The 23,726-nt window shown below is 52.7% G+C and overlaps 9 protein-coding genes across 9 annotated transcripts; 2 read left to right on the top strand and 7 right to left on the bottom strand.

Annotated features, from left to right (window-relative positions):
- Positions 1–1,225: 1,225 nt before the first annotated feature.
- Positions 1,226–2,449, bottom strand: J4E90_003435 (uncharacterized protein; the record flags this gene model as incomplete). Its single annotated transcript, XM_051433005.1, has 2 exons — positions 1,226–1,967; positions 2,025–2,449. The coding sequence occupies 2 exons, from the start codon at positions 2,447–2,449 to the stop codon at positions 1,226–1,228; spliced, it is 1,167 nt and encodes a 388-aa protein (XP_051292903.1).
- Positions 2,450–4,444: 1,995 nt separating this feature from the next.
- On the bottom strand, positions 4,445–6,151 carry J4E90_003434 (uncharacterized protein; the record flags this gene model as incomplete). The annotated part of the gene is made up of 1 exon (XM_051433004.1): positions 4,445–6,151. The coding sequence occupies one exon, from the start codon at positions 6,149–6,151 to the stop codon at positions 4,445–4,447; it is 1,707 nt and encodes a 568-aa protein (XP_051292902.1).
- Positions 6,152–6,596: 445 nt separating this feature from the next.
- Positions 6,597–7,397, bottom strand: J4E90_003433 (uncharacterized protein; the record flags this gene model as incomplete). The annotated part of the gene is made up of 5 exons (XM_051433003.1): positions 6,597–6,908; positions 6,959–7,039; positions 7,092–7,159; positions 7,212–7,272; positions 7,377–7,397. The coding sequence occupies 5 exons, from the start codon at positions 7,395–7,397 to the stop codon at positions 6,597–6,599; spliced, it is 543 nt and encodes a 180-aa protein (XP_051292901.1).
- Positions 7,398–8,108: 711 nt separating this feature from the next.
- Positions 8,109–9,459, bottom strand: J4E90_003432 (uncharacterized protein; the record flags this gene model as incomplete). The annotated part of the gene is made up of 4 exons (XM_051433002.1): positions 8,109–8,480; positions 8,529–8,936; positions 8,985–9,208; positions 9,258–9,459. 4 exons carry the CDS (start codon positions 9,457–9,459, stop codon positions 8,109–8,111), a joined length of 1,206 nt encoding a protein of 401 aa, XP_051292900.1.
- A 1,264-nt stretch (positions 9,460–10,723) lies between these two features.
- Positions 10,724–12,510, top strand: J4E90_003431 (uncharacterized protein; the record flags this gene model as incomplete). Its single annotated transcript, XM_051433001.1, has 4 exons — positions 10,724–10,812; positions 10,875–10,944; positions 10,995–11,075; positions 11,125–12,510. 4 exons carry the CDS (start codon positions 10,724–10,726, stop codon positions 12,508–12,510), a joined length of 1,626 nt encoding a protein of 541 aa, XP_051292899.1.
- A 947-nt stretch (positions 12,511–13,457) lies between these two features.
- Positions 13,458–14,873, bottom strand: J4E90_003430 (uncharacterized protein; the record flags this gene model as incomplete). The annotated part of the gene is made up of 1 exon (XM_051433000.1): positions 13,458–14,873. The coding sequence occupies one exon, from the start codon at positions 14,871–14,873 to the stop codon at positions 13,458–13,460; it is 1,416 nt and encodes a 471-aa protein (XP_051292898.1).
- An 862-nt stretch (positions 14,874–15,735) lies between these two features.
- J4E90_003429 (uncharacterized protein) lies at positions 15,736–17,130 on the top strand (the record flags this gene model as incomplete). The annotated part of the gene is made up of 2 exons (XM_051432999.1): positions 15,736–16,779; positions 16,843–17,130. The coding sequence occupies 2 exons, from the start codon at positions 15,736–15,738 to the stop codon at positions 17,128–17,130; spliced, it is 1,332 nt and encodes a 443-aa protein (XP_051292897.1).
- A 3,204-nt stretch (positions 17,131–20,334) lies between these two features.
- On the bottom strand, positions 20,335–21,852 carry J4E90_003428 (uncharacterized protein; the record flags this gene model as incomplete). The annotated part of the gene is made up of 3 exons (XM_051432998.1): positions 20,335–21,510; positions 21,558–21,721; positions 21,816–21,852. The coding sequence occupies 3 exons, from the start codon at positions 21,850–21,852 to the stop codon at positions 20,335–20,337; spliced, it is 1,377 nt and encodes a 458-aa protein (XP_051292896.1).
- Positions 21,853–23,118: 1,266 nt separating this feature from the next.
- J4E90_003427 (uncharacterized protein) lies at positions 23,119–23,506 on the bottom strand (the record flags this gene model as incomplete). The annotated part of the gene is made up of 2 exons (XM_051432997.1): positions 23,119–23,401; positions 23,466–23,506. 2 exons carry the CDS (start codon positions 23,504–23,506, stop codon positions 23,119–23,121), a joined length of 324 nt encoding a protein of 107 aa, XP_051292895.1.
- Positions 23,507–23,726: the final 220 nt, after the last annotated feature.

Here is a 23,726-nt window from a genome sequence, read left to right as displayed (position 1 = left end):
CTCCTTCGCACCAAGAAGATGAACAGACCTTTCTGGTGCCAGATGACAAGCTAGCAATGTAAGATACCTAACCAACTCACTGCAGTCGGAAATTGCTAACTGAACAGCTCACAACACAACCGATCTGTTTCACCTCTACTACGCTTACCGGCCGAAATCCGAAACCAGATCTGGGAATACTCCATGAATTGCGCCTATATATTAATAAGATATCGCCATGACAGCGACAGAACAAAATCAAAGCTCCGTGGGGTTCCCCAAAGCGATGATGGCAGGAAAACAACGGATATTGCCCTTCAATTACCAGCAACCTCGAGACAGATCCACTCAGATACGCGTTTCCTGATATTCTCACTCGCCACTTTCAAGGTCAGTCAGGATTACCAGCTTCGGCTTCTCTCGAAGCACGCGCTTCTACGAAACATCGAATCCCTACGTATGTCTACGGCATGCTTGCAGGACTTGACATGTCACTGTCTATTTACCAAGAGGCAAGGCTTGTATCAAGCATGCCAATCTCAGGGCGATCGTTTCACCAAACTGTTACCGCGTCTGACACACTTGGAACTCGATCCCCGCATCGTGGACGAGTTCCACGATTTCGACCACCTTGATCCATACGACAAGAGAACCCGCGCCATGAAAGGAGCCGAGTTTTACCGCAAGCTATTGGAGCAGCGGATACGGGATCGAGAGGATAGGCCGTCGTTGACTTTTAGTTGGAAATGATCCATGGAACAGCTGGCGCTTGCGATAGCTGCAAATGATAGCTATGCTTGTGAGCTTCTGTAATCGAGGTCGCTACGTCAACTTTTGACAACATGAGGCTCCGAGGACCGCAATCGGATAAAGTCTGGAAGCAGAGGTTCCGTTATGGGCACATGGTAGCTACAATGTAATGGACACAGAATCGAACAACAGTCGCTACCAGAACAGCTCAATGAAACAGGAACAGAAATCTTAGGTACTAACAGCGCACCGTGCACGAGCAAGTGCAGTGGGCACGCTCCTTCCAAATCAAGTATTGCACACCGCTGCTCAGTTTGTCCACTCCACCACACCAGCTCTATCAACAAAACTGCACTCAAACTCCAAACTAATATCCCTGGGTATCGCATTGGAACCTCCAACGAGCTCCAACGCTTCAAACATGGAACATGCTCCAGAACCCGATAATTCTGCGCCAATTTCGCTGCAGCAAAAATCCTAACACTCGCAGCTCGCTCTACTTAGAAGGCGAGCCAGGCTTCATGTTCTCGTATCCAGAGACAGGTCGAGATACCAAAGTGCTACTGTTGCTCTGCGCCAAATCCAACAATCTGTTACCACTTCTGCTAAAACTGACAAACCGATATGCCGGATCATCTCGCAACATTGCCCAGACCACCACTGGAATCCTGAACTCCAGCAGACTGGAATCTGTGTCATAGACACCAGCGAAGTCGACCTTCAGCTTCAATAGCTTTGCAGGCATACGAGTTTCGAGCCAGATCTTCAATTGCCTGACGGTCTCTGCTGTGATCTTCTCTTCGATGTGAGCCGTAATGATCACCCTCGGCTCTTCGCTCTCATCTCTGAGCGTGACAGGAGGAGGAGCTGCGATGTTTCCCAGTCTGCGAAGGAGGATGGGAGGGTGGGTGTCGTTACGGGGGAGATAGGTTGGAGTAACTGAGAGTCCGAACTTGCTTTTGTTATGGACAATCCGGCTGTAGATAGCCGACGTGGTCCAGGGGTTACCGTTGCAGATCTTGAGCTGCTCGATTAGAGCCTTCGTGAAACTGGTGGCTACGTCGGCCCCAGCGATCTCTGTCGCCGAACAAGCTGTCAGGAATTCGCTTTCGATGGACCTGAATGCTTCTGCAGCGCAGCAGCAGTCCAGTATCTGCAAGATGTCGCTTGGAATACCATCCAGCAGACTAACTGCCGAATTCCAGAAGAAATTCGGTGCTTGACCGTCGGAGGTACCCCTAATTAATTGTTAGTAGCTGATAAGAACATTACACATTAGAAAGATCTGAACTTACGATACCCGGAGTTGGTTTACTCCATTATGCTTGACCTTTTCTCCATGGCCAGAGTAAACCAGTATGATCAGATTGCCAGCAGAACCATACTCCTCGGGCTCCGCGAGATCACTCAGGAGAGAATTGACCTCCAGCGTGACAGATGCATACTTCGTATTTGCACCACCAATCGTATTGTATCTTACGTCGTAATGATACACCTTCTTGAAGATATCCCCCAGCTCTTTCTCTAGTTCTCGTACACCGACGATGTCGTTGTTCAGGAAGTGCATGAACTGTACGACTACCTTCGAGTATCCAGACGAAGAGGGGCTTCCGCGCAGAAGAAAAGCTCGCTGGACAGAACTCTCAATATCCTGCTGGTATGCTGCGATTTTGATTTTGCAAGCATCTTGTGTCGTTGTCGTCTTGAGGTTGGAAGACATCGGGAGGTGAAAAATCCTTTCGGAGGTCGGGAGTTGGTAAAAGTGAGAGGCTCAGAAAAATATTTTGAGAATTGTTCTGGGGATTGTGAAGTAGGAAACTTGGAACACAACCATGGTTGAGCAACTTAAATACTTGCGCGAACCCACAAAAAACCCAAAGTCCATAAGCTATGCAACCGCTTTTAGGCTACGCATTGCTCGTCTATCTTTACTGGCGTTGAGTTCGCCAAATTGACGCTTACAAAACTCATGTTCTCAAAGCCCGTACGCCTCACTTCATCAGCGTCTCAGAAAGTAAATGTGATTGAACATTTAACGCCCAGGATGAACGAGTGCTAGAAGAAAAATGTTCCTTATCCGTTGACGCCTCTACACTGCTCCTGTGAGGAGTATATAAACTCCCGATTTCCTCGCCTTGTCTTATTTCTTACTCACCACCCTCCTCCTACATCTTTCCAAAATTGCGTGGTCAAGCCCTTATGCGAGAGTCCTATCTTTCTTTTCCACCTACTTCCAAAATCGCCAATACTTCGATACATGTGACTGTGTCACAATAATCGTACTGCTCATCGGTTTATGAGAGCCTCTCCTGCGGAGCCTCTCTAAAAACAAGGAAACATATGAGACCATGGCGCGTTCCGCCTGGAACTCGATGCTACATACTACTCAAAGCACGACTTTTGATTGGCGTGGAAGTAACGTATCCATGAGAGCAGAACATGCGACGTCAAAAGAGCAGAGCACTGTTTTCATGTCTGCGTTCGCCTCGGGAGATGCGTATAAAAATGTCTCCGCACTGTCGTCTCTCTATTCCTTCTATCATACCAAACTTGTACACGATTCTTCAAAAGACGCATAAGGGACGTTCTATGTCCGCGTCTTCCCTTTCTCAAAAGCTTCAATGTCCAACACATGTGCCTGTCGTCTCCCCGATTCTCTACCCACGAAATGAGAAACCTCATGTACCGATCTCAAACATATACGACCGCATCCAAAAAGTGCTGAAGCAGCAGAACATGAAAAGAGTGTGCTTCCTTGTTCAAAACATATCGGAGACCACGTGATGAGTGCGCGCTCTGGATGACTCTTGACGCGTATAAAGCCGCCTCTTCCTTTCCTACCTTCTCTGTTTCCACACACCACAGTTCTCACTCCTTTTCCCAAAAGCTAGCTACAGTTGCTGCATGGTCCTCCTCTTCTCGCAGCCACCTCCCATATTCATCTTCATGGGCTGTCGATGTGCCCTATCCTACTTCCAAAAATTCTGGACAGCCTTTCCATGTGCAAGCAGGCAAGATAAGGAAGCTTTGTACTTTAAAATGACTTTCGGACGAGGGGATGTCGTTTTCTCCTCGTCTCTACTCTTTGAAGAGCTACTCTCAAAATGACGGATGGAAACTGTTATGTGAAGAGGACGGGAAGCCGTCCAAAAGAATGGATCCGCAAATCGATGTGCTGTCACTCTCCCCGCCTCAGCTATAAAATCTGCACTTTTTGCTCTTCCTTCTTCTCTTGTCCGCACATGCAAAACCCGATTTACCAAAGCACATGAGAAGTGGATTATGGCTGTGGTCTCGTGGCGTCTTCTAAAAATGAGCGACGAATTCAAAGATGTGTTCGAAAACTACATCTCTCTACCCTATGTTCTTGCGCGGAAGAAGCACCATAAAACACTAGAACGCGAGTCTCATGGAGTCAACTGTGCGAATACAGTAATGAAAAGAGTCAGGGTTGCTCTCATGTGTTGTGTGGAGAAGAGGCTGCTGTTGAGGCTGGAGTGAACAGTGATGATGATCATCATCATCGTAATGAGCCTCGATAGTAAAAGACTTCCGTAACATTGCATGTGTACTGCACTTAAGATATCCGTAAAGGGAAGGTCCATTTCTTAGGCCAGAAAGAGGTATTCTACTTCCTGCATATCCCACCACTCAGTGTTCACAAACAAAGCACATGCTTCCTCAGCCCCTCAGCCCACCACCTTCCCATCACCGTCTATTTGCCCATACCCTTAAGATAAGCCTCCCACCCATCCTCCAGCAACGCCTTATCCTTCCGCATAACCTCCTTCTCATTCCCCTCCATCCAAACCCTCAACCTCTCGCGAATCGTCTTATCCTCCGCACCAAGGATGCGTACAGCAAGCAGCGCAGCATTGGTCGAGTTATTGATACCGACAGTAGCAACAGGCTCGCCACGCGGCATCTGGGTCATGCTAACAAGACTGTCCCAGCCATCCATCACACTCGCCTTGACGGGCAGACCAATCACCGGAAGTGTGGTCCACGACGCACACATACCGGGTAGATGGGCAGCGCCACCCGCAGCGCCGATGATGACTTTTAGAGACGTCTGAGAAGCGGTCTTGGAGAACTCGCGGAGCCAGTCGGGGGTGCGGTGGGCGCTAGTGATGCGCGTGGTGAAGGGGATTTGCAGTTTAGTGAGGATCTCCAGACCGGCGCGGAGGACGGGGAGATCGGAGTCTGAGCCCATGATTACAGCGACGAGAGGCTCTTCTGTGGAGCTTTTTGAGCTTCGTGATTCGACGGTCTTTCCCTTTTGGGCGTCGACAAAGTCGACGAGGGGCTGGATCTCGCGTTCTGCGGCTGCGAGTGTGGGGGCTGTGAGGGTGATGTGGCCCATCTTGCGGCCGGGACGCGCATCGCCTTTTCCGTAGAGGTGAATTGATGCGTTTGGTGACTCAAGAGCCCTCTTCGCGACTTGAACGTGGGAGTCTGGTGTCTTGCCGCCAAGGATGTTCAGCATGATGGAGGGCTCGCGGAGGCGCAGGCTAGATTGCGAGATGGGTAGGTCAAGGATAGCTCGGAGATGCGCGTCGTATTGCGAGATGGGGCAGGCTTCGATGGTGTAATGTCCCGAGTTGTGCGGACGAGGTGCGATCTCGTTGATGAGCAGGCTGTCGTCTTTGAGCAGGAACATCTCAACACCGAAGACACCCTTGCCTTCGAAAGCACCGATAGCCTTCTTTGCGAGTTCCTGGGCTCGTTGTGCAGTTTCCTCTGCTACGTTCCTGGGTGGTGCGTATGTGAGCTTGCAGATACTGTCCTCATGCACAGTCTCGACAGTAGGGAATGTGAGCACGCCGTCCTTGGTCTTGACGACCATGACTGCGAGCTCCATCCTGAAGTCCGCCCAGCGCTCTGCATACAGCGGCCTCTTCCCTAAGGCCTCAAATGCTTCATCAACGTCCGCCTCCCTCTTCACCACAAAGTTGCCCTTGCCGTCATACGCCTCTGTCTTGCTCTTGAGCATGAACGGATAGCCATATGACGAACCTACTTCCTTCAATCCCGCAACACCCTTTCCTTCGAGATCGATGCTATCTGCGACATCCACTCCATGCTCTTTCAGGTACTGCTTTTGGGCGTATTTGTCTTTGATGGTCCGTAGTGTTTTCCAGCTGGGTTCAACAACGACCTGCCCCGCTACCTCTTCGAGCATATGGGTATCGACATGTTCGATCTCGACAGTGACGACATCGGATGATTCTGCGAGTTTCTTTACAGCCGCTGCATCCTTGAAAGATCCCTCGATATGGCCGTCGTGCGCTGATATCTGCTTTGCTGGTGATGCCCCTACGTCCAGGACATTGACTTGAACGTTCAATCGGTTGGCAGCCTCGATTAGCATGCGGCCCAGTTGGCCGCCGCCTAGCACTCCTACTTTTCGACTGTCGACCATTTTGCCAGAGTTGTTGTCAATGTCAAGTCATTCAAGTGATGCAGTGACTAGTCGGGGCATTACGTCGGGTGGTTTAGATTGGCTAGCGCTGGGTGGCTGAATGTGGGGGAGCCGCAGAAAATTTAGCACGCGAAAAACTTCGTCGTTCAACATCGCTATACAGTATTACCTGTTGCGGGCAAAATATCCTGCATGTGAAATTCGCGAATAACTAGATCGCTAACTCAGTTTTGAAGACATGCACGTCCATAGATGGGATGATTGTTCATGATTTAACCATGAGCTCGGGAGAGCCCATGTGTATGCTTTCATTTCATGTTGAGCATTGAGTATCTTTTTGCAGGCTTTCGAAGAGCCTTTGCCAGTCATGAAGCGCGCCTCGTAAGAATTCCCATGACCATGACCACGCCAACCCAGAGAAACCAAGAGTGCTGTAAGCACACGCTTAAACCTTGAAACCACGCGACCTTCTGCGTCCACGGGCACGCTCGAACTTGCGGCCCTTGCTCTCGACGTAAGGCTTCTTGTGGGAGTGGGGACCGAAGCCGAAATGCTTGAAGGCCTCACGGGCGTTCTTGGGTCCACGGAGGAGGAGGGTGTTGGATCCAGTGGGGAAGCGGGTAGCGACCTCGTCGATGGTGAGGCACTCACCACCGGCCTTCTCGATGCGGGCGCGGGCAGAGGCGGTGAAGCGGAGAGCCGCAACGGAGAGCTTGGGGACCTCGAGCATGCGGTTGTCGTCAGTGACGGTACCGACCTGACGGAATGTTAGCCATTGATCTTCGCTTCGGGTATCGCTTCACGTACAACGACGACGGTCTTGCCGGCGTGCTCCTTGGCGGAGTGCTTGTTGGCGGCGTTCGCGACGATCTTGGAAACGGAGACCGGCTATGCTGTGTTAGTTACGTTGTTCTCCTGTGATTGCGATCGGTCGTCTTACGGGGCGGTTGGTCTTCGACATCATGAGGCGTCGCAGAACGGTCTTGTTGAAGTTGGCATCGGTACGGCCTGTCCGCTGTTAGCACAAACAATGTGCGCATTTGCAAGGTGAAGTACTTACGAGCCAGGAACTTGTAAAGGCGCACCAACAGCCTGACGTAGGGGTTGGTAGACTTAGGGACCTCTGTATACTCGTCAATCTCTCTCCTTCGAAGGCTTCATGTTGCGTCTAAAAGACAGCTGTCGCCAGCGCATTGCTGCGCCGACTCGACGGGGGATCACATACTGCGGTGCCCGTCTCGAACATGGTGGCGGTCGAGGTCGATTCCCATCTTGACTGATTTTGAGCGTGTTGTGCTGTGGGTTAGTAACGACTGAGGGAGGAAGCTGAAGTTCGCGATTCGAATTTGGCAGGAAAGGGCAGCTTGGCGTGGTGTGGCCCGTGCGAAGCGAGAACTTCAGAACTCCACAGGGCAGGAGCGGCCGCGCATGCATCAGCACGACAACATGGAACGTCAAAATCGATAGTTGTTATCCAAGTCCGTGAGCGTACTCAGCATGCGGAGTCAACTAGTAGTCGTATCTGCTTCATTGTAGTTTGCCCATGTTATTCGTCGTAAAATGCATCACAAGTACAGTAGAAGAAATGCATCGGATGCTCCACGGCATTACCAATTATATAGCTACAAGTATATACTTTCGCTCGCAGTTCTGTGAATGCCTGCAAGATCTATGTGCCAAAAACGTGTTACTTAATCATTTCCTGTCATTGCTCCCTGACATGCGATTGACACCAGTCGCGTACCGAACCACAAAAAGCATCAAAGAAGGCTCCGTCGGCATGAAAGCTCCTGCTCGTCTATGCGTATAAACACCGGTCACCGTACACTCCAAGCCCGCTCCAAGCTACAGATAAAACGACAAGGGGGAAGGGAAATCGAGGTAGACCAGCGTAATGCAAGTAGGCCTACTCCCAGCTAGAAAATTGCCAAGACCGATTTTAGAAGGAACCAGTTCTTCATACGGCCTTGTCGCCAATGAGCTTGCCGATGCCGTTGTAGACCTGGTTGGTCGAGTCGGGGGCGTAGCGGGGTCCGAGAGAGCCAAGGACGAGGAACATGCCAATGATGACGGCGGCGAAGACCATCAACTTGCGAAGGACGGGGCGGGTGTGGCCAAACTCTTGCCACTTCATGCTACCTTGGCCGAGGTACTCTTTCAGCTTCTCTCCGCCGAGCTTGTAGTAGACGAGACCGCCAAGCGCGATGGCGTAACCGAAAGCCTGGAGAGGAGAGACGGGGTCCTTGAAAAGGAACATGGACGCAAAGACGAGGAGGATGTCCTTGAGTACACCGGAGAGAGTAAGGACGAGCGAGGAGGTCTTGCCAATCTGAAGACGTGTTAGTGATAGTTTGTGGAGTGTGTAGAAGGAACGTACCAGGAAAACGACGGAGACGTTGAGCAAGAAAGCGACGGATGCGTTGGCCAGCAGAGTGGTCAGACCAACACGGTCGATGTCAGCCATAGACATCTTGGGGAGCTCAGTGAACATGAGAATGACACCGTTGATGAAGGCGCAAGCAGGGGCGTAGTAGTAGAGGGAGACGAGCGGGTCCATCTTGAAGTCGGCACCGCTGAGAAGGCGCTGAACCATGACCAGACGGACAGCCTCGAAGACGATACCAGCGGCCTGGAAGAGGAAACCGACCATGACGAACTTGATCTCTCCCAACGAGGCAATGACTACACCGATGACGATGAAGGAGACGTTTCCGAGAGTCTTGAGGTTGACAGGCGCAACTCCGAGACTCCAGGTGGTGATGAGGACAGCGACGGGCATAGTAGCCTGCTGAGGTCAGTAGCTGCTACAGGTCCAAATTCGTGGAGAACATACCTTCAGCATCTGGATGAAGGCCACACTCAGGTACAGATATGCCTGGTTACCGCAGATCAAGCTCATACTGAAGAAGATACCGATGGGGACGATGGCTCGCAGGTATACGCGTCCGGTCATGGGCACCTTTTTCCGGGAGTCGAGGACGGTGGTGAAGCGGGCGAGGATCTGGGTCATGACGGTCGCGAAAACCAAATGCCATGTTGTGAGGAAGATGGGGTAGTCTGCCGGTGTGTTAGAATGCGGAGGTGCGGCGGAGCAGAGTGAACGTACGGAACTTGGCTGTGTCTAAGATGTACTTGTTGAAGACAATTGTGCTGGAACTGAGCGAGATCCATGTTGCAATGTATACTGCAGGATGGAAAGATGGCGCCTCGGGGGCTGGCTTCTGCGCATCTGGGTTGACGGTCGGCAGCACAGGCAGGGCTGTGTCGCGCGAGGCCTCGACCGAGGATCTCATCTTCTCGTCGGACATATTTGCGGGTGGTGGCTAACGAGGGACGGTAAAGGTGTTGAGTGAAGGTCAAAGGAGGTGGTTGCGGCGCTGGGAATGCAAGTTGCAAGGTTGCAGTAGCAGTGGGCTAGCGCTGCTGACTGATGGCGGGTGTTGCGCGTCAAGGGACAAGCGTGGCACAAGCAACACGAAGCAGCTGTAACAGCGCTGGAGCAATGAGGAGATAAAGAGCGACGAGAAGTGTTGAGAGCACTTGTACAGTAAATGTGACGGTACTAATACCTCGACTGCGCTAGGGAAGGGGAGGGGCGGAGCGGGAATCAGCCAGACGACTTCTAGAGCCGGTGCACAGGGGGGGTTCTGGTTTAGGCGTGCTATCACTGGGCAACGGCCGACTATGTACTAGAGCTGATATGAGGCCAGATGAAGATTTGCCAGGAGCCGCGCGGGATTTTGCAAGTGCTCGATGAGGTGAAACTGATCGCCCGTGGAGCCCTGAGTGGACGCGCAATCGACCACAGCGGCGAGCACTCCCATCAATGGCGCCGAAATTTTGAGCCGCCTCTTGCACTTGCTTGTGTAGGTGTGTACGCGTACTGGCACCCTGCAGAGAGGCGCCGAAGACACCGGTCCCACATATATGTAGAAAAGTGACAGCTTCATGCACATCGCGCACTCGCTGCTGCCACGCGCAGCGGTTTACATTGCAGGAGCTGTGCCGCGTCGCTGGAGCGCAGGGTGAGGCGCACCGTTAGGGGTATGCAGAGTACTTCGCACACAGGCGTCGTTGCACCGTGGCACTAGCACGACACCAAGTCGATGCGTCGTTGATCTGAGGCTGTAGTCCCCCAGAGATAGAGTCGGTCAAGCTTCACCATGTGCTGCAGCCCGCCAGATTGAGGCTCCACCCGCGGGAACGTGCAGAGGCCATGGTGACACACGCAACTCGAGGCCACGGGCAATGAACATGTTGCACGCACGAGTGGTGAAGCAGACGGCCGGCACCAATCAAGGCGCCCACGAGCAGCTGCGTCAAGCCCGATCGCCGGTCCCCATGGCGGCCTGCCCCTTTTCTCGCCGTTGCAGCGCGGCCGTCTGAAGCCCCCAAGCTCTCCCCAGCCGACTCCTTCGGCGGCTGGCCCTCTGTTACCCTGGACCCACTTAACGCAGCATCGCCTTGGCGTCCTTAGTTTATCGCCAGCTATATTCCTCACCACGCCCCAAACGTCTGGCCTCTGCTCCACACCCTCTCTATAACTACAAGTGCTGCTCGCCCGCAGAGTACATGCTCAACTACGCCCGCCAGACTTTGAAGCGCGTTCCGAGTTTCCAGGAAATACTACAGGGCAAGATGGGATCCGCCAAGGAAGAAATGTATGTTCACCGCCTGCTCACCCACACGGCATCCTTCTGAGCACGCGCTGACAATGCCATAGTTCGGTCGACGTGCTCGTTATCGGCGCTGGCCCGACCGGTCTGGGAGCAGCAAAGCGCCTCCACCAGATTGTATGCTCAACACAGAGTCCAAGTGGCGGGGCACATGCTAACAACAACAGGATGGCCCCTCATGGATGATTGTCGACTCCAATGAGACGCCTGGTGGTCTGGCTTCGACCGACGTCACTCCAGAGGGCTTCGTGAGTACCCCCACCGCCAATTGACTGCCCGCCTCTAACTCCTCCCCAGCTCTACGACGTTGGTGGCCATGTCATCTTCTCCCACTACAAGTACTTCGACGACTGCATCGACGAGGCCCTCCCCAACGATGACGACTGGTTCACCCACGAGCGTGTGTCGTACGTCCGCTGCAAGCGCAACTGGGTCCCCTACCCATTCCAGAACAACCTGTCCATCTTGGACAAGGACGACCAGGCCAAGTGTGTCGACGGCTTGATTGACGCCGCACTCGAGGCCCGCGTGGCCAACACCAAGCCCAAGGACTTTGACGAGTGGATCATGCGCCAGATGGGTGTTGGCATCGCTGACCTCTTCATGCGACCATACAACTTCAAGGTCTGGGCTGTGCCCACCACCAAGATGCAGTGCCAATGGCTCGGAGAGCGTGTCGCCGCCCCCAACGTCAAGGGTGTCATCAACAACATCATCCACAACAAGACCGCAGGAAACTGGGGCCCCAACGCCACCTTCCGCTTCCCCGCGCGAGACGGTACCGGTGGTATCTGGAAGGCTGTTGCAAAGACACTGCCAGACTCCAAGACAAGATACGGTGACCACGGCAAGGTCAACAGGGTTGATGCCGACGGCCACAAGGTACACCTGAACGACGGCACAGTTGTCAACTACAAGAAGCTCGTCAACACCATGGCTGTCGATCAGCTCGTCGAGTTCATGGGCGACAAGGAGCTCATCGACCTCAGCAAGGGTCTCTTCTACTCCACCACCCACGTCATTGGCGTTGGTCTCCGCGGCGAGCGACCAGAGCGCATTGGCGACAAGTGCTGGTTGTACTTCCCCGAGGATGACTGCCCATTCTACCGTGCCACCATCTTCTCCAACTACTCGCCATACAACCAGCCCCAGAAGGACGTCAAGCTCGCCACTCAGCAGATGGCAGATGGCTCCAAGCCCAGCTCCACTGAGCCCAAGGAGGGCCCATACTGGTCCATCATGTTGGAGGTCTCCGAGTCCAGCATGAAGCCCGTCGATGAGAAGAACATGCTCAAGGACTGCATTCAGGGTCTCATCAACACCGAGATGATCAAGTCGGATGACGAGATCGTCTCCACCTACCACCGCCGCTTCGACCATGGATACCCCACCCCATCCCTCGAGCGTGAGGGCGTCCTCACCAAGCTTCTCCCTGCCCTCCAGGCCAAGGACATCCTGTCTCGTGGCCGCTTCGGCTCATGGCGCTACGAGGTCGGTAACCAGGACCACTCGTTCATGTTGGGTGTAGAGGCCGTCGACCACGTTGTCAACGGTGCTGTTGAGCTTACTCTCAACCACCCCGACTTCGTCAACGGCCGCAAGAACGAGGAGCGTCGTCTCAAGGACGGTGCCCAGATCTTCAGCCAGAGCCCCTTGGCTCTGAGGAACAAGGGTGTTGAGTAAGCGCAGACACATGAAATGTTCGATATGTGTAGTTTCGGGAATGTTTATGGGATACCACGTTATGTTATGAGAAGGGATGGGAAGACATGGAGTCGGCGCATTTGTGCGGAGACTCTAGGTAGATAGTTGCATACAGTTTGCATCTTGAGAAGGTGTTGAGCAAAAATCATACATTTAGACTTGCACTCCAACACATGTTGTCTTCCCACTTAGTGCATCAACTTCTGTCATCGCTTCTCTGAACGCTTTCCTGGCGCATCACCTACATTTCCACGAGACAATGCCCTTCGATACCACCAAACAATCGCATTCGCATTCCGATCGATCGATCCCAACAACCACCCACCTCACTCTACATGACTAGCCCTAATCAAACCACGGACATTTACACCGTCACATCGTCATCTCATTTTCCCGCGCACCAAGGTTGCGCGAGTCGGCAGCAATTACATTCGTACACACCAACAAGCGTGAAAGTGGGTAACGACCCCCACCCCAAGTGTACAACGGGCCGATTAGGTACGGCATGCCAACCGAAAGCAATCTGCCCTCGTTACACCACAGCCGCTGCGGTGGAGTACAGTACATGCAATGCTTGGAAGAAGACGCGTACAACATTCGATAACTACGGTTGTACTACGGAGGCGATCCGGGATCAAGAGGTAAATGGAGGGATGTAGATAGAAATGCGTGACGAGGTGTGAAGACTTTTTTCTCGCGCGGGCAGGTAGGTAGAGAGCACAGTAATGGGTATGGGGTAGGTGGAGCGAGGAGGTAGGTGCATGGGGAAGGTGTTTGTAACGTGGCATTCTTGGTGATGTGTGTCTGCGGGTTGCAAGTCGGTGTATTTGGTGGGGTTGTAACGTGCACATACGTTGCGTATATTGGGTGTTGTATAGGTCACGTGTTTATCTTCTGTCGACGCGTCGATACTCAGTCGGATGCAATCAAGCCTTGCTTGCCCTGAACTTCCTCAATACCTCCCTCTCCTCCTCATTCCTCGCTACACTCCCTTCGTCACCAACTGGGAGGCGCTGATGTTTCCACTGCTTGCCTCCAGCGCCGTAATCTGCACTGACCTGCGCATCACCTACAATGACCCATTTGTAAATCGTCAAGCCTTCTAGTCCAACAGGTCCTCTAGAATGGATCTTATTTGTTGAGATGCCGACTTCGGTACCGAAGCCATATCGCTGGCCATCCGCCATGCGCGTGCTGGTGTTCCAGTAAACGGAGGATGAGTCGACGGCTGCGAGGAAAGTCTTCGCTGTGATTTCCGAGGTGGTGAGTATGGCATCGGTGTGGTGGGAACCGTGAGCGTTGATGTGGTTGATAGCTTCGTCGACGTTGGTAACTGTCTTAATGGCGAGTATGTAGTCTAGGAACTCGGTGTCGTAGTCTTCCGGTCCGGCTTCCTGTAGAAGCGTAGCGGAGTGTGGGTCTAGTTTGCCTCTGAGGGCGAGGAGCGAGGTATGGTCACAGCGGAGTGATACGCCCTTTTGTAAGAGTGCTTCTGCGACGGTGGGAAGAGTGGTGCTCAAGGCTGCTTCTTCAACAATGAGTTGCTCGAGGGCGTTGCAGCCAGCTGGGTAGCTTGTCTTTGCGTCCAAGACTATCTTAGTGGCCTTTTCGGCGGGGTAGTCCGCGCAGAGGTAGGTTGAACATATTCCATCTGCGTGGCCGAGGACGGGGATGGTGGTCGTGTCCTTCACATAGCGGACTAGTTTATTACCACCGCGAGGAATACAAAGATCGATGTACGTATCCTGCTTCAGCAAGTCGGCGATGACATCGTGTGTTTGGACTAGTTGCAGGCAGTCTGATGGGACCGCTGTTGACGTAAGAGCCTTGGAAATGATGGATGCAATGGCCGCGAAGCTGTTGCTGGATTCTCGGCCACCTTTGAGGATAGCTGCGTTTCCAGACTTGATGGCGAGCGCGGATATGTTCGCGATGACTTCAGGTCTAGCTTCGAAGATGATGAGAAGAACGCCAATAGGACATGTTATCCTTGAGAGGACCAAGTCATCATCCAGTAGGGTCCTCGCGGTGGTCTTGTTGATAGGATCCTCCAACTCCTTCACGTCCAGTATCCCCTGCAGCATATCCTCATACTTCCCCGGCTTCCCCAGATCCAGTCTTTTGACCAAACTTGCACTTAGCGTGCCTCCTGCTGCGGCCTTGTTCGCAGCTTCCAGATCCCGCGCATTGGCCGCTAGGACCTCCTCTTTTCCAGTTGCTAGTGCAGCATGAATAGCAGTCAGTGCGGCATTCCGCTCCTCGGTAGACAAGACAGCAAGTTTCCGGGATCCGAGTCTGGCCGCCTGGGCGACCTCGAGCGGCGTGGCGTTGGTGAGAGACATTGTCACTTGGGTTACTTCGTGAGGTGGTGAGACCTCGTAACGTCGATAAATTCTTGATGGACGTGTGACTCAGATTCGCCTAGAAAGGGACAAAGTCTTCCACGGTGTTCTCGGAAGGATCGTATGCAGGGTCTTGTGCCGCTGCAGGTGCTATTCGAGACTAGAAGCGGATCGTATGCGGAGTGCGCGTTGTGTCTAAAGATAGGTGCAGGATCTGGTGTTGCGGGGTCTGGATACTGGATGCGTTGCGCCACTTTTCGACGCCACACCCGAGTTGAGGTCTGGGATACCGCCATGTCACTTACACCGTGTTTTGCACTTTGCGCAATACCTGTTCACTGTGTAAACTACCACGGACTTTGTTGAGGAGAAGAAATTCGATTGCGTCATATTCGAGATGGATCCCTGCCTGGGCGCGGTGTTGGCAGCTGCGCTCGGCTGAGGCAGGGGTCTTGGTGTGGCTGGGAAACATCGTCTACCAGCCTCCCGGCGTCGCTCAGCCAACCTCGCCCAATTCCACCGAATCCTGTATCGCGACAAGCCCTGGCCCGCTCTGCTAGCCCGCGCGACACCTCATCATGTAGGTCATTGCTCAGAGATGGCTGGTACACTACATATGCTGGCCGGCAGCTGTGTCTGTCACCATTACACACCTCTACCACTGCCTCTCAAGTGCTGAGCGGGTACCCAACCAAACTTCTCTCTTCACCCCGATACTCACACGTGTTACTCGCTAGTACTCGTTTGATATCACAGCACATCTTGGACATCACATCGCATCCCGTCGCTGTACCACAACCACCGGCGCATCCCGTCGGCAACGCTCGCTACCTGTCATCTCCGCCGTCACATCGCACTCAAGATGCGCACCACCATGCGAGCACTCACTGCTCTGGCCTCGGTCGCCCTCATTGCCCCTGCCGCCGCTCAGACATGGTCCAACTGCAACCCCACACTACGAAGCGACTGTCCTCCAGATTCGGCTCTCGGAAGGACCGTCAACATCGACTTCTCGTCTGAATCTGAGAGTTTCACACCCCAAGGCAACCCCACATACGGCGACGATGGCGTGTCTTTCACCATAAGACAGTCCGGCGATGCACCTCAGCTTACTTCGCTGTGGTACATCATGTTCGGAAAGGTGGACATTGAGGTTCAAGCCGCACCCGGCGCGGGTATCGTCAGCAGTTTCGTACTGCAATCCGACACTTTGGACGAAATCGACTGGGAGTGGCTCGGAGCAGACCCCGACGAGGTTCAGAGCAACTACTTCGGCAAGGGACAAACCACAGACTACAACCGTGGTGCTTTCCACGACGACCCGGGCAGCCAGTCAGGCTTCAAGAAGTACACCATCGAATGGACTCCAGAACAGATCGTATGGCAGATTAATGACGTGACTGTCCGCACTCTGGAGCCTGCCAACGCCAACAACCAGTACCCCCAGACCCCCATGCAGATCAAGTTCGGTGCATGGAGCGGTGGTGACTCCGCCAACCCTGCAGGTACCATCTCTTGGGCCCGTGGACCTACCGACTACTCTCAAGGCCCCTTCAGCATGAAGGTCAAGTCTCTCATGGTTCAGGACTACTCCACCGGTACTCAATACGTCTATGGCGATCAATCTGGCACCTCGGGATCTATCAAGTCTGTTGGAGGTACCGTCTTCTCTGGCGGTAACGCTCCCATCGCAGACGCACCCGCCATCACTGCGACTGCCACCGGACAGCCTCTGCCCTTCACTCCTCACCAGACCTCCGACTACACACGTCCCAGCGTCTACCCCTGGATCCCCGACCCGTCGGCGACTCCCACTGCGCAGCCTACGTTTGCGAACTACCCCGGGCTCCCGAGCGGGTGGACCGTTTCGGATTCCGGAAAGGTTGTTCCACCCAGCTCAGCCACTGTCAGTAAGCCTTTTTCGAGCCCCTGTCTACTTTAGTGACGAAATGCTAACAATCACCTGTAGATGTTCCCTCAAGGTTCCTATACCTCATCGCCGCAAGCTTTGCCTACGGGTTCATCCGACAATGGGCCTAAGACAGTCACCGGATACGACGATCGCGGCTTCACCACTATCCGTACGATATACCCTGCCACAACCCCAGCGCCGACTGCCAACGGCCTGGAGAACAATGCTGCTAAGGACGCCGTCCCTGCTGCGCCTGCACAAGGCGCGTCGTGGAAGCTCATGGTCTCCTCCATACTTCCATGGGCCATCGTCCTAATCCACATCCCCGGATGTGTCGGCCTCTAGGCGGGCTGGACCAACTTATAGGATACGATGGTCTTCGGTCCAGCGTTCTACACCGTAGCCGTTGGCATCGTCGCGATGAGTGCATGTGTCAGGAAATGTTTTACGAAAGAATATGTCGGTTTCAAAGTCTCGATCAAGTTATGGGCTGCACCTTGGCCAGCTGCCACTTGGAAGTTGAGCTACCAGAACAAAGGCTCCAAAGGGAGTAGGAGGGAATATATTGGTTTTTGGAACTGGCTTCGGCTATTGTTTGGATATTGAATTGCATAGCGTTGGGTTGGGTTAGTTGTTGTATAACATCAGCATGGCATTGCATGGGTGGAGTTTAGATACGGGCTCAGGCTCTTTTGGACGTTAGACTAATGACGACTATGTCGTAATGTAATGAATCCTACATCAGTACATCATCACAAAATGTTTTTTCACTGTAATCATGTTCCCGAAGTCAAATACGCAAAAGGTTGCTTTACGAAAGTCTGACTCGAGGCGAAGGACCCTATGGCGTCCATCACAGCATGCGATCCGACTTTGGGAGAACATCTACGTCTTCGCACCAACGACTATCGCTAGCGGCCCTCGTGATCAAGTATCTGCATATAAATACCTCTCACTTCACTTTCTTCTTTTCTACATCGTCACTTCCAACGTTTATCGACAAAAAACAACGCTCTGCCAATGCTATGTCCTGCTGTCCTCCCTGAGCGGATCATCACAATGAAATCAAGCAGAATTGATGACTTCTGCGGTCTGGAATTCTCGCGTCGTTCCAAAAACAGGCCAATGATGTGAAAATGTGGTATCGGACCTTCTGCTTCGACTTTCTCCAAAGTTTGACAGTTTTCGGAAGAGCATTGCGCTACGCGGATGAGCAGTTCAAGTGGAAAAAGCGCAAAGTTGATGTTGTGGACTTGCGCGAAATAAACGCAGGCGCTTAGTATGTCCAAGGACTTCGCCTCCTCAAGGTATAAAAAGGGCCTCGACTTTTTCTTCTCTGCTACTCTTCATCCCACTTGAATGGGCGCTCTACAACAAAAAGCAATCGCATCGACGGATGACTGGCGCTGTCTTTCTCTTCAAAAACACAAGTGCATCACCCAAGCCTCTTCTTGACACCTTGCTGTCTTCCATGTTTTCAAAAGATCTTTCGCGCAAGTGTTATGGGCTGTTCTCAGTCCACAAACACGAAAGACAGCACAAACCGATCAAATGTTCATTAAGACATTGGAAAACGATCTATTGAGCTGCGGAGTAGAAAAAGACGTCGATTTCTTCCGGATGTGCGTCGCCTACACGTATACAAGCGCTACCTGCATAGCATCTTCCGCGATTTGGCTGTCGCGTATAAAACCCGGCAGCTCAGCATCTCCGTTACCCCCGAAGACACATACTTCGATTCTCAAAATAAAGTTCGTAAACCGCAACCGCATGTTTGGCACTGCGGTCTAACCTACTGCAACCATATGTCTCCTCCTGCCGCTCTTGTCGTTGTAAAACGAGCAAAGATGTGGTCATGTGCTGTCCATAAGCTGCTGGGTATCTCACTCATACCAGAGAGGTCAAAATCTCATGCGAGTTTCATCGCGATGCAGGGTGCGTGGTTCGCGTTTCTTCGCCAACACATGTACCATACCATTCTTCTTTCGAGAAGCATGCAATGGTAACCAAAGACGGTGAATCAAAAACCATCTATGAGCTATGCAAACGCTCGTAGGCTACACACATATAAACAATGTCGTCTGCCGGATCATGCTCTCCTTCTTTAGCTATATCTCGGATCTCCAATACTAAAAATGGCGCACGGTACATACATGTCTGCGGGCGCTCTGGTTTCAAAATTAGACCAATTTCGTCACATGTGTTCGTTCCTTCCGCCGAAGTTTCTACCGCGAGCCCTATCAAAGTCCTTCTTTGCAGACCACACTTCGACTTATCGGTTCTTGTGAACCATGATATAGCTCCCAGAAACAAAGAGAACAAGGCTCATGCCTTTGCCCGTTTTGCCTTCCCGGGACGATCAAAACGACTCTATGTAAAGAACTATGTTGCCCGCCGTCCTGGTTCTGGTAGTGGAGACTACCGTAGTGTAGCCATATATAAAACCTCTTTTCTACTCCTCAGTCTTCTCTTCTCTACTTGTGCCTTCAAATTGGCAACTCCAAAATAAAACAACTGAGGACGACATGAGCTTGTCTGCGGTTGGGTTCTTTCGAAAAGACATCAAATGTGCTTAATGTCCGGTGTTGTGCGCCTCCTTTCCAATCTTCGAAACTACCTACCGTCTGCCCAGAGCACCAAAAGCCAAGTCTCAATACTATTCATCACTCAAAACGGGCCATGAGAAACGAATGGGTCTTCTTCTCTGTTTCTGAAAGTTTGGGGAGACACCAACATGAGCTTGTGTCGACACAGTCGCAGTCATTAGAGAATCAACATGAAACCGTTCACCGAAAAGAGATTACTGAAACTGGGATGTTGCTGTGTGTTCTGGGTCGTAGTATCAATATCTCAGCCTAAAGCCGCTCGCCCCACACAAGATGCTCAAGAACTGCTTCGAAGTATAAAACGGACTTGTCCAAGCCGTATAATTGCCCAAAAGACCAAATCGCTGTTCCAAAATCCGAATGAGCCCTCCGCATGTTCGGGGTGGAAAGACGAGAATTGAATTCGCGCCAACGGTGCCTAATGTGCTGCTTTACACGGGAGATATTCCGTATCTTTCTGAACCATGTTTTGATATGTAGTTGTTGTTCTCCTTTGACCAAAGATGTCTCCCCAGGTTAGTCATGGCTCTGCCTTTTCTAACTCATCGGTTGATCAACTCACACTGCGAGGGCGAACCTACAAAGAGTGAGGGAGTGGATGTGTTCATCAAGAAAAACCCAAAAGTTGAAAGACTTGAAATAATGGAAGGCCAACAACGCCGAAATAGACTTTTTTGTTTTTGAAAATGCTAGTATACAGAAAGAAGAAGACCACCTCCAACCTGTTCATGCAGCAAACCCCAATACCATGTCATTACCCTCCCATCCCATCCCAAAGAGGAAGAAAAGGAAGCGCAAAATCAAGATCTCGGCCATGCATATCACGAACTGAAATTATTCCACCATGTACAAACCCGACTCCACCCAGAAGAGTAAACACATCTCCGTTTTGACTTTGACGCATCTCTCAGGTCTCGTCTCTTGAATCTTCTTGAATCCACGTCTAACCACCACGGCCGCCGTAGGGCTGGTGCCTGAAGCCACCACCACCGCGGTGACCTCCACCACGGTAGTTCGCACCCCTGACACCAGCGTTCTTGGGTCCAGTGGGAGCGTTGATAGGAGCCTGACCACCACCAGCAGGGGGCTGGCTGGAGCCCTGGCGAGAGCGGTTGTTCCTAAAGCCGCCGCGGCCACCACCGGGACCGGAAGGAATGTTAGGCTGAGGCGCGTCTTCGTACATACCGTCCCAGCTCTGAGGGCCGCCCTGGGGGTTACCGAAGCCGGCGGGGCCGGAGAGTTGCTGCTGGCGGCGAGCCTGTTGTTGTTCGTATTTCTGCTGTTCGAAAGCGAGTTGATCTTGAGCGGTGTAAGCTGGGCGTGCACCGGCACTCTGGCCACCTTGAGGATTCATCATACCCGGACCACCTTGACCTCCTGGGCCTCCTCCACCTTGCATCTGTGCCATTTGCATCTGCTGCATTTGCTGCATCTGCATCGGGTTCATACCACCTGGGCCACCCATCATTTGAGGGTTCGGGGAGCCGTTGCCGCGGTTCATACCTTGGTTCATCATCTGCTGTTGCATCTGCTGCATTTGCATCGGGTTCATGCCGCCCATTGCAGCCATGGGGTTACCGGGCATACCACCGCCGGCTTGCTGCTGAGCAAGGGTTTGCTGCATGGACTGGAAGTACTGTTGCATTCGCTGCCAGTACTGAGCCATCATAGCAGGAGACATGGCGCTGTTGCCGCCTTGGCCTTGCATGTTTCCGCCGCCGTTGTCGTAGTTGTTGCCGCCACCTTGATTACCGTTACCGCCATCGTTGAACTTGTTGAACTTGTTGTTGCGACCGAACTTCTTGTTTCCATCGCCGCCATCGTCGTCGCGCATGTTGCCACGGGGTTGAGCGCGCTTAACCTCGATCTGTTTGCCGAGGATCTGGAGGGGCCCACGTAGGGTGGCGTCTACGGCTGCGTCGCCATCGAATGTAACGAAACCGAAACCACGGGGTCGACCGGTCTCCTTGTCCATCATGAGTGTGGCATCGACAACGCGACCGAATTGCTTGAAGAAGTTGGTGAAGTCTTCCTCGGTTGCTTCTTGGCTCACACCACCGACGAAAATCTTGCTGGTGCGTTCCTGCTCCTCACGTGGGATAGCACGCTTGGGGTCAATCTGCATGGTATTAGCTGATAGCTCGTTGTCGATTGGAGCAGACATACAATCTTGCCGTCGAGGTAGTGTTCCTTAACCATGACGATGTTGACGCACTTCGGGTCCTTGAACGTAAGGAAACCGAATCCTCTCGAGCGTCCAGTGGCAGCATCCCGCATTACGGTGCATTCACTGACTTCGCCAAATTGTGAGAAGTAACCCTTGAGTGAATCTGTTGTGGGGATTTAGTAAGTCCCTACGTTTGAGCGTATAGTTTTGTAGTAAGACTGGGGTATGCCTTGCTCTACTAATGTGTCATCACGTACCTTCTGTTGTCTCCCAGTTCAGACCGCCAATGAACATTTTACTATGGTTGAAGTTAGCATGATGTTGCTCCATATCATCAACTCCAGGGAGAGCAGGCGAGATTGATGAGGCGCATCATAGAGCATCCGTAGGTATATAGTTGGGTGGCCTTTGACGTGAAGGCTGGCGTTGGCCGTCATCATGATGCCGTCGAAACCATATTGGTAAGACTAAAGATGCAGAAAGTCGCAAGTACAGCATCCTCGCATACAGTCCACCGTATCTCCAGTTGTCATCCTTGGCGAGATATAGCAGGACACAATCTCAGTAGATGAGTGATTGGTGTAGGCTGGCGTCGCAGTCTTTGTCGAGTTGATCGCACTGCACCGCTGATTGTTGTTCGCCAGCGGGGCTATCGAAAGTGATTTCGCAAGTTGCAGTGTCGAGAAGTTCGAATTCCATAGCTTGTCGTGGTTGATTGATGACCGACAGGAACATGTATGTTGGTATCGTGAGGTTCCCTTGCCGCTCGCGAGGAAGACCGCAGCCGCTGACGAATGGCTAAGCGACACCAACTCCTGCGCCGCATCCGACCCTGGACGTGTCGACTTCGTGGCGTACACCAATCATATCGACCAAGAACGCACTCCACGTACTCATGTCCAAGTTTCGAGGTGCAAAAGTAGCCCTTGCAAAGGCACAGTTTGATTCGGATGAAACGTCTGTGTTCTGCTATGAATTCGAGTGTGGAAGTCTCAGACTATCTCACGACTCGGTAGCTATCCTCTGCTTGCGTTGCTGGTACGCGCTATCAAGTACCTAGGTATATATCGACATGAGGCGCTGCCAAAGTTCGGGCAAGCCGCGATAGTCCCTGCGTGAGGCGCGTTGATGGTTGCTCTGAGTATCGCTGAGCGGTTGACTTGTGTCTTCCAGCTTCTTCTAACAACCAACACTGGTGGCCCATTCCGCCATGCATCGAACGCCTCGCCAATGGGCGATGTGGACCACAATCTTTCGCAAGGTGTCTAGCTCCTCGACCTTCATCCCAGACTCTGCGCCAATCATGACCCCAGGTGCTTTTGAATGTAAGACACACACCGTGTCCAAAGCTTGTTCCTTGATTGTACATGCAAAGTGTCATACGAGAGCTGGTATCGCTCATGGTGTCTGATGCTCCAGCAGAATGTCTTATGCGGTCGTTGATGACTTTGGTCCTGGTAACAATATGTCCTCGGCGGATGCCCTTACACAGGGAATATGTGCTCTTTTACCTTGTGATGCGCCTCTGATAGATGGGAATCATGTTAGACATTGCACGACTTACCCATCTTCTTTCACGTTGATTGGCCCATAGTTGTCATCGTCCATGGGCGCATTGTCGTACGACTGCTCGCCGCCAGCGTTGTAACCGGATTGGTCCATGTGCGAGTCGCCGTCTGCCGCGCCTTGGGCTGGCCATGCGGGCGCGCTATCTTGACCGTTGTTCTGTGCAGTATCCTGAGGAGGCGCGCTTACGGGCTCGGCTGGAGTAGGCTCAGGTTCGGTCTTGGGGGCTGGTGCGGGTGCGGCAGCCGCAGGCTTCTGTGTGGGCTCATCATCGTAGCTGGTGGACCGTTAGCAAGTGTCGCATTACGCGCGCAAAGCTAAGTCGCGCTGGAAATACTGACAGATCGTCGAAGATGTCGTCTTCGTAGTTCTCATCGGCCATGGTGTAGTCTTGAAGAAGAGCTTCCTAAAAGGTATATCGGAAACGAGGGAGGAGCAAGCGCGCGAAAGTAGAGTCGCGATTAGTGGGGCGGGACTGTCGGGTTATTTAGAAGGAAGGGAGGTGATAGAAGGAAGAGTCTGTCGCCGGAGTGAGGAGATGAGAGCAGAGCAATGGGCAGGCGCGCTAGCATCGGGCTTGGCGTGGAAGGCGCGACGGATAC

Source organism: Alternaria incomplexa, assembly GCF_024043165.1.
Source record: "Alternaria incomplexa strain BMP 0042 chromosome Unknown scaffold_4, whole genome shotgun sequence".
Taxonomy (NCBI): Eukaryota; Fungi; Ascomycota; class Dothideomycetes; order Pleosporales; family Pleosporaceae; genus Alternaria; species Alternaria incomplexa.
Note: the sequence above shows the minus strand (reverse complement) of the source record. Positions and strands in the feature narration are given on the sequence as shown.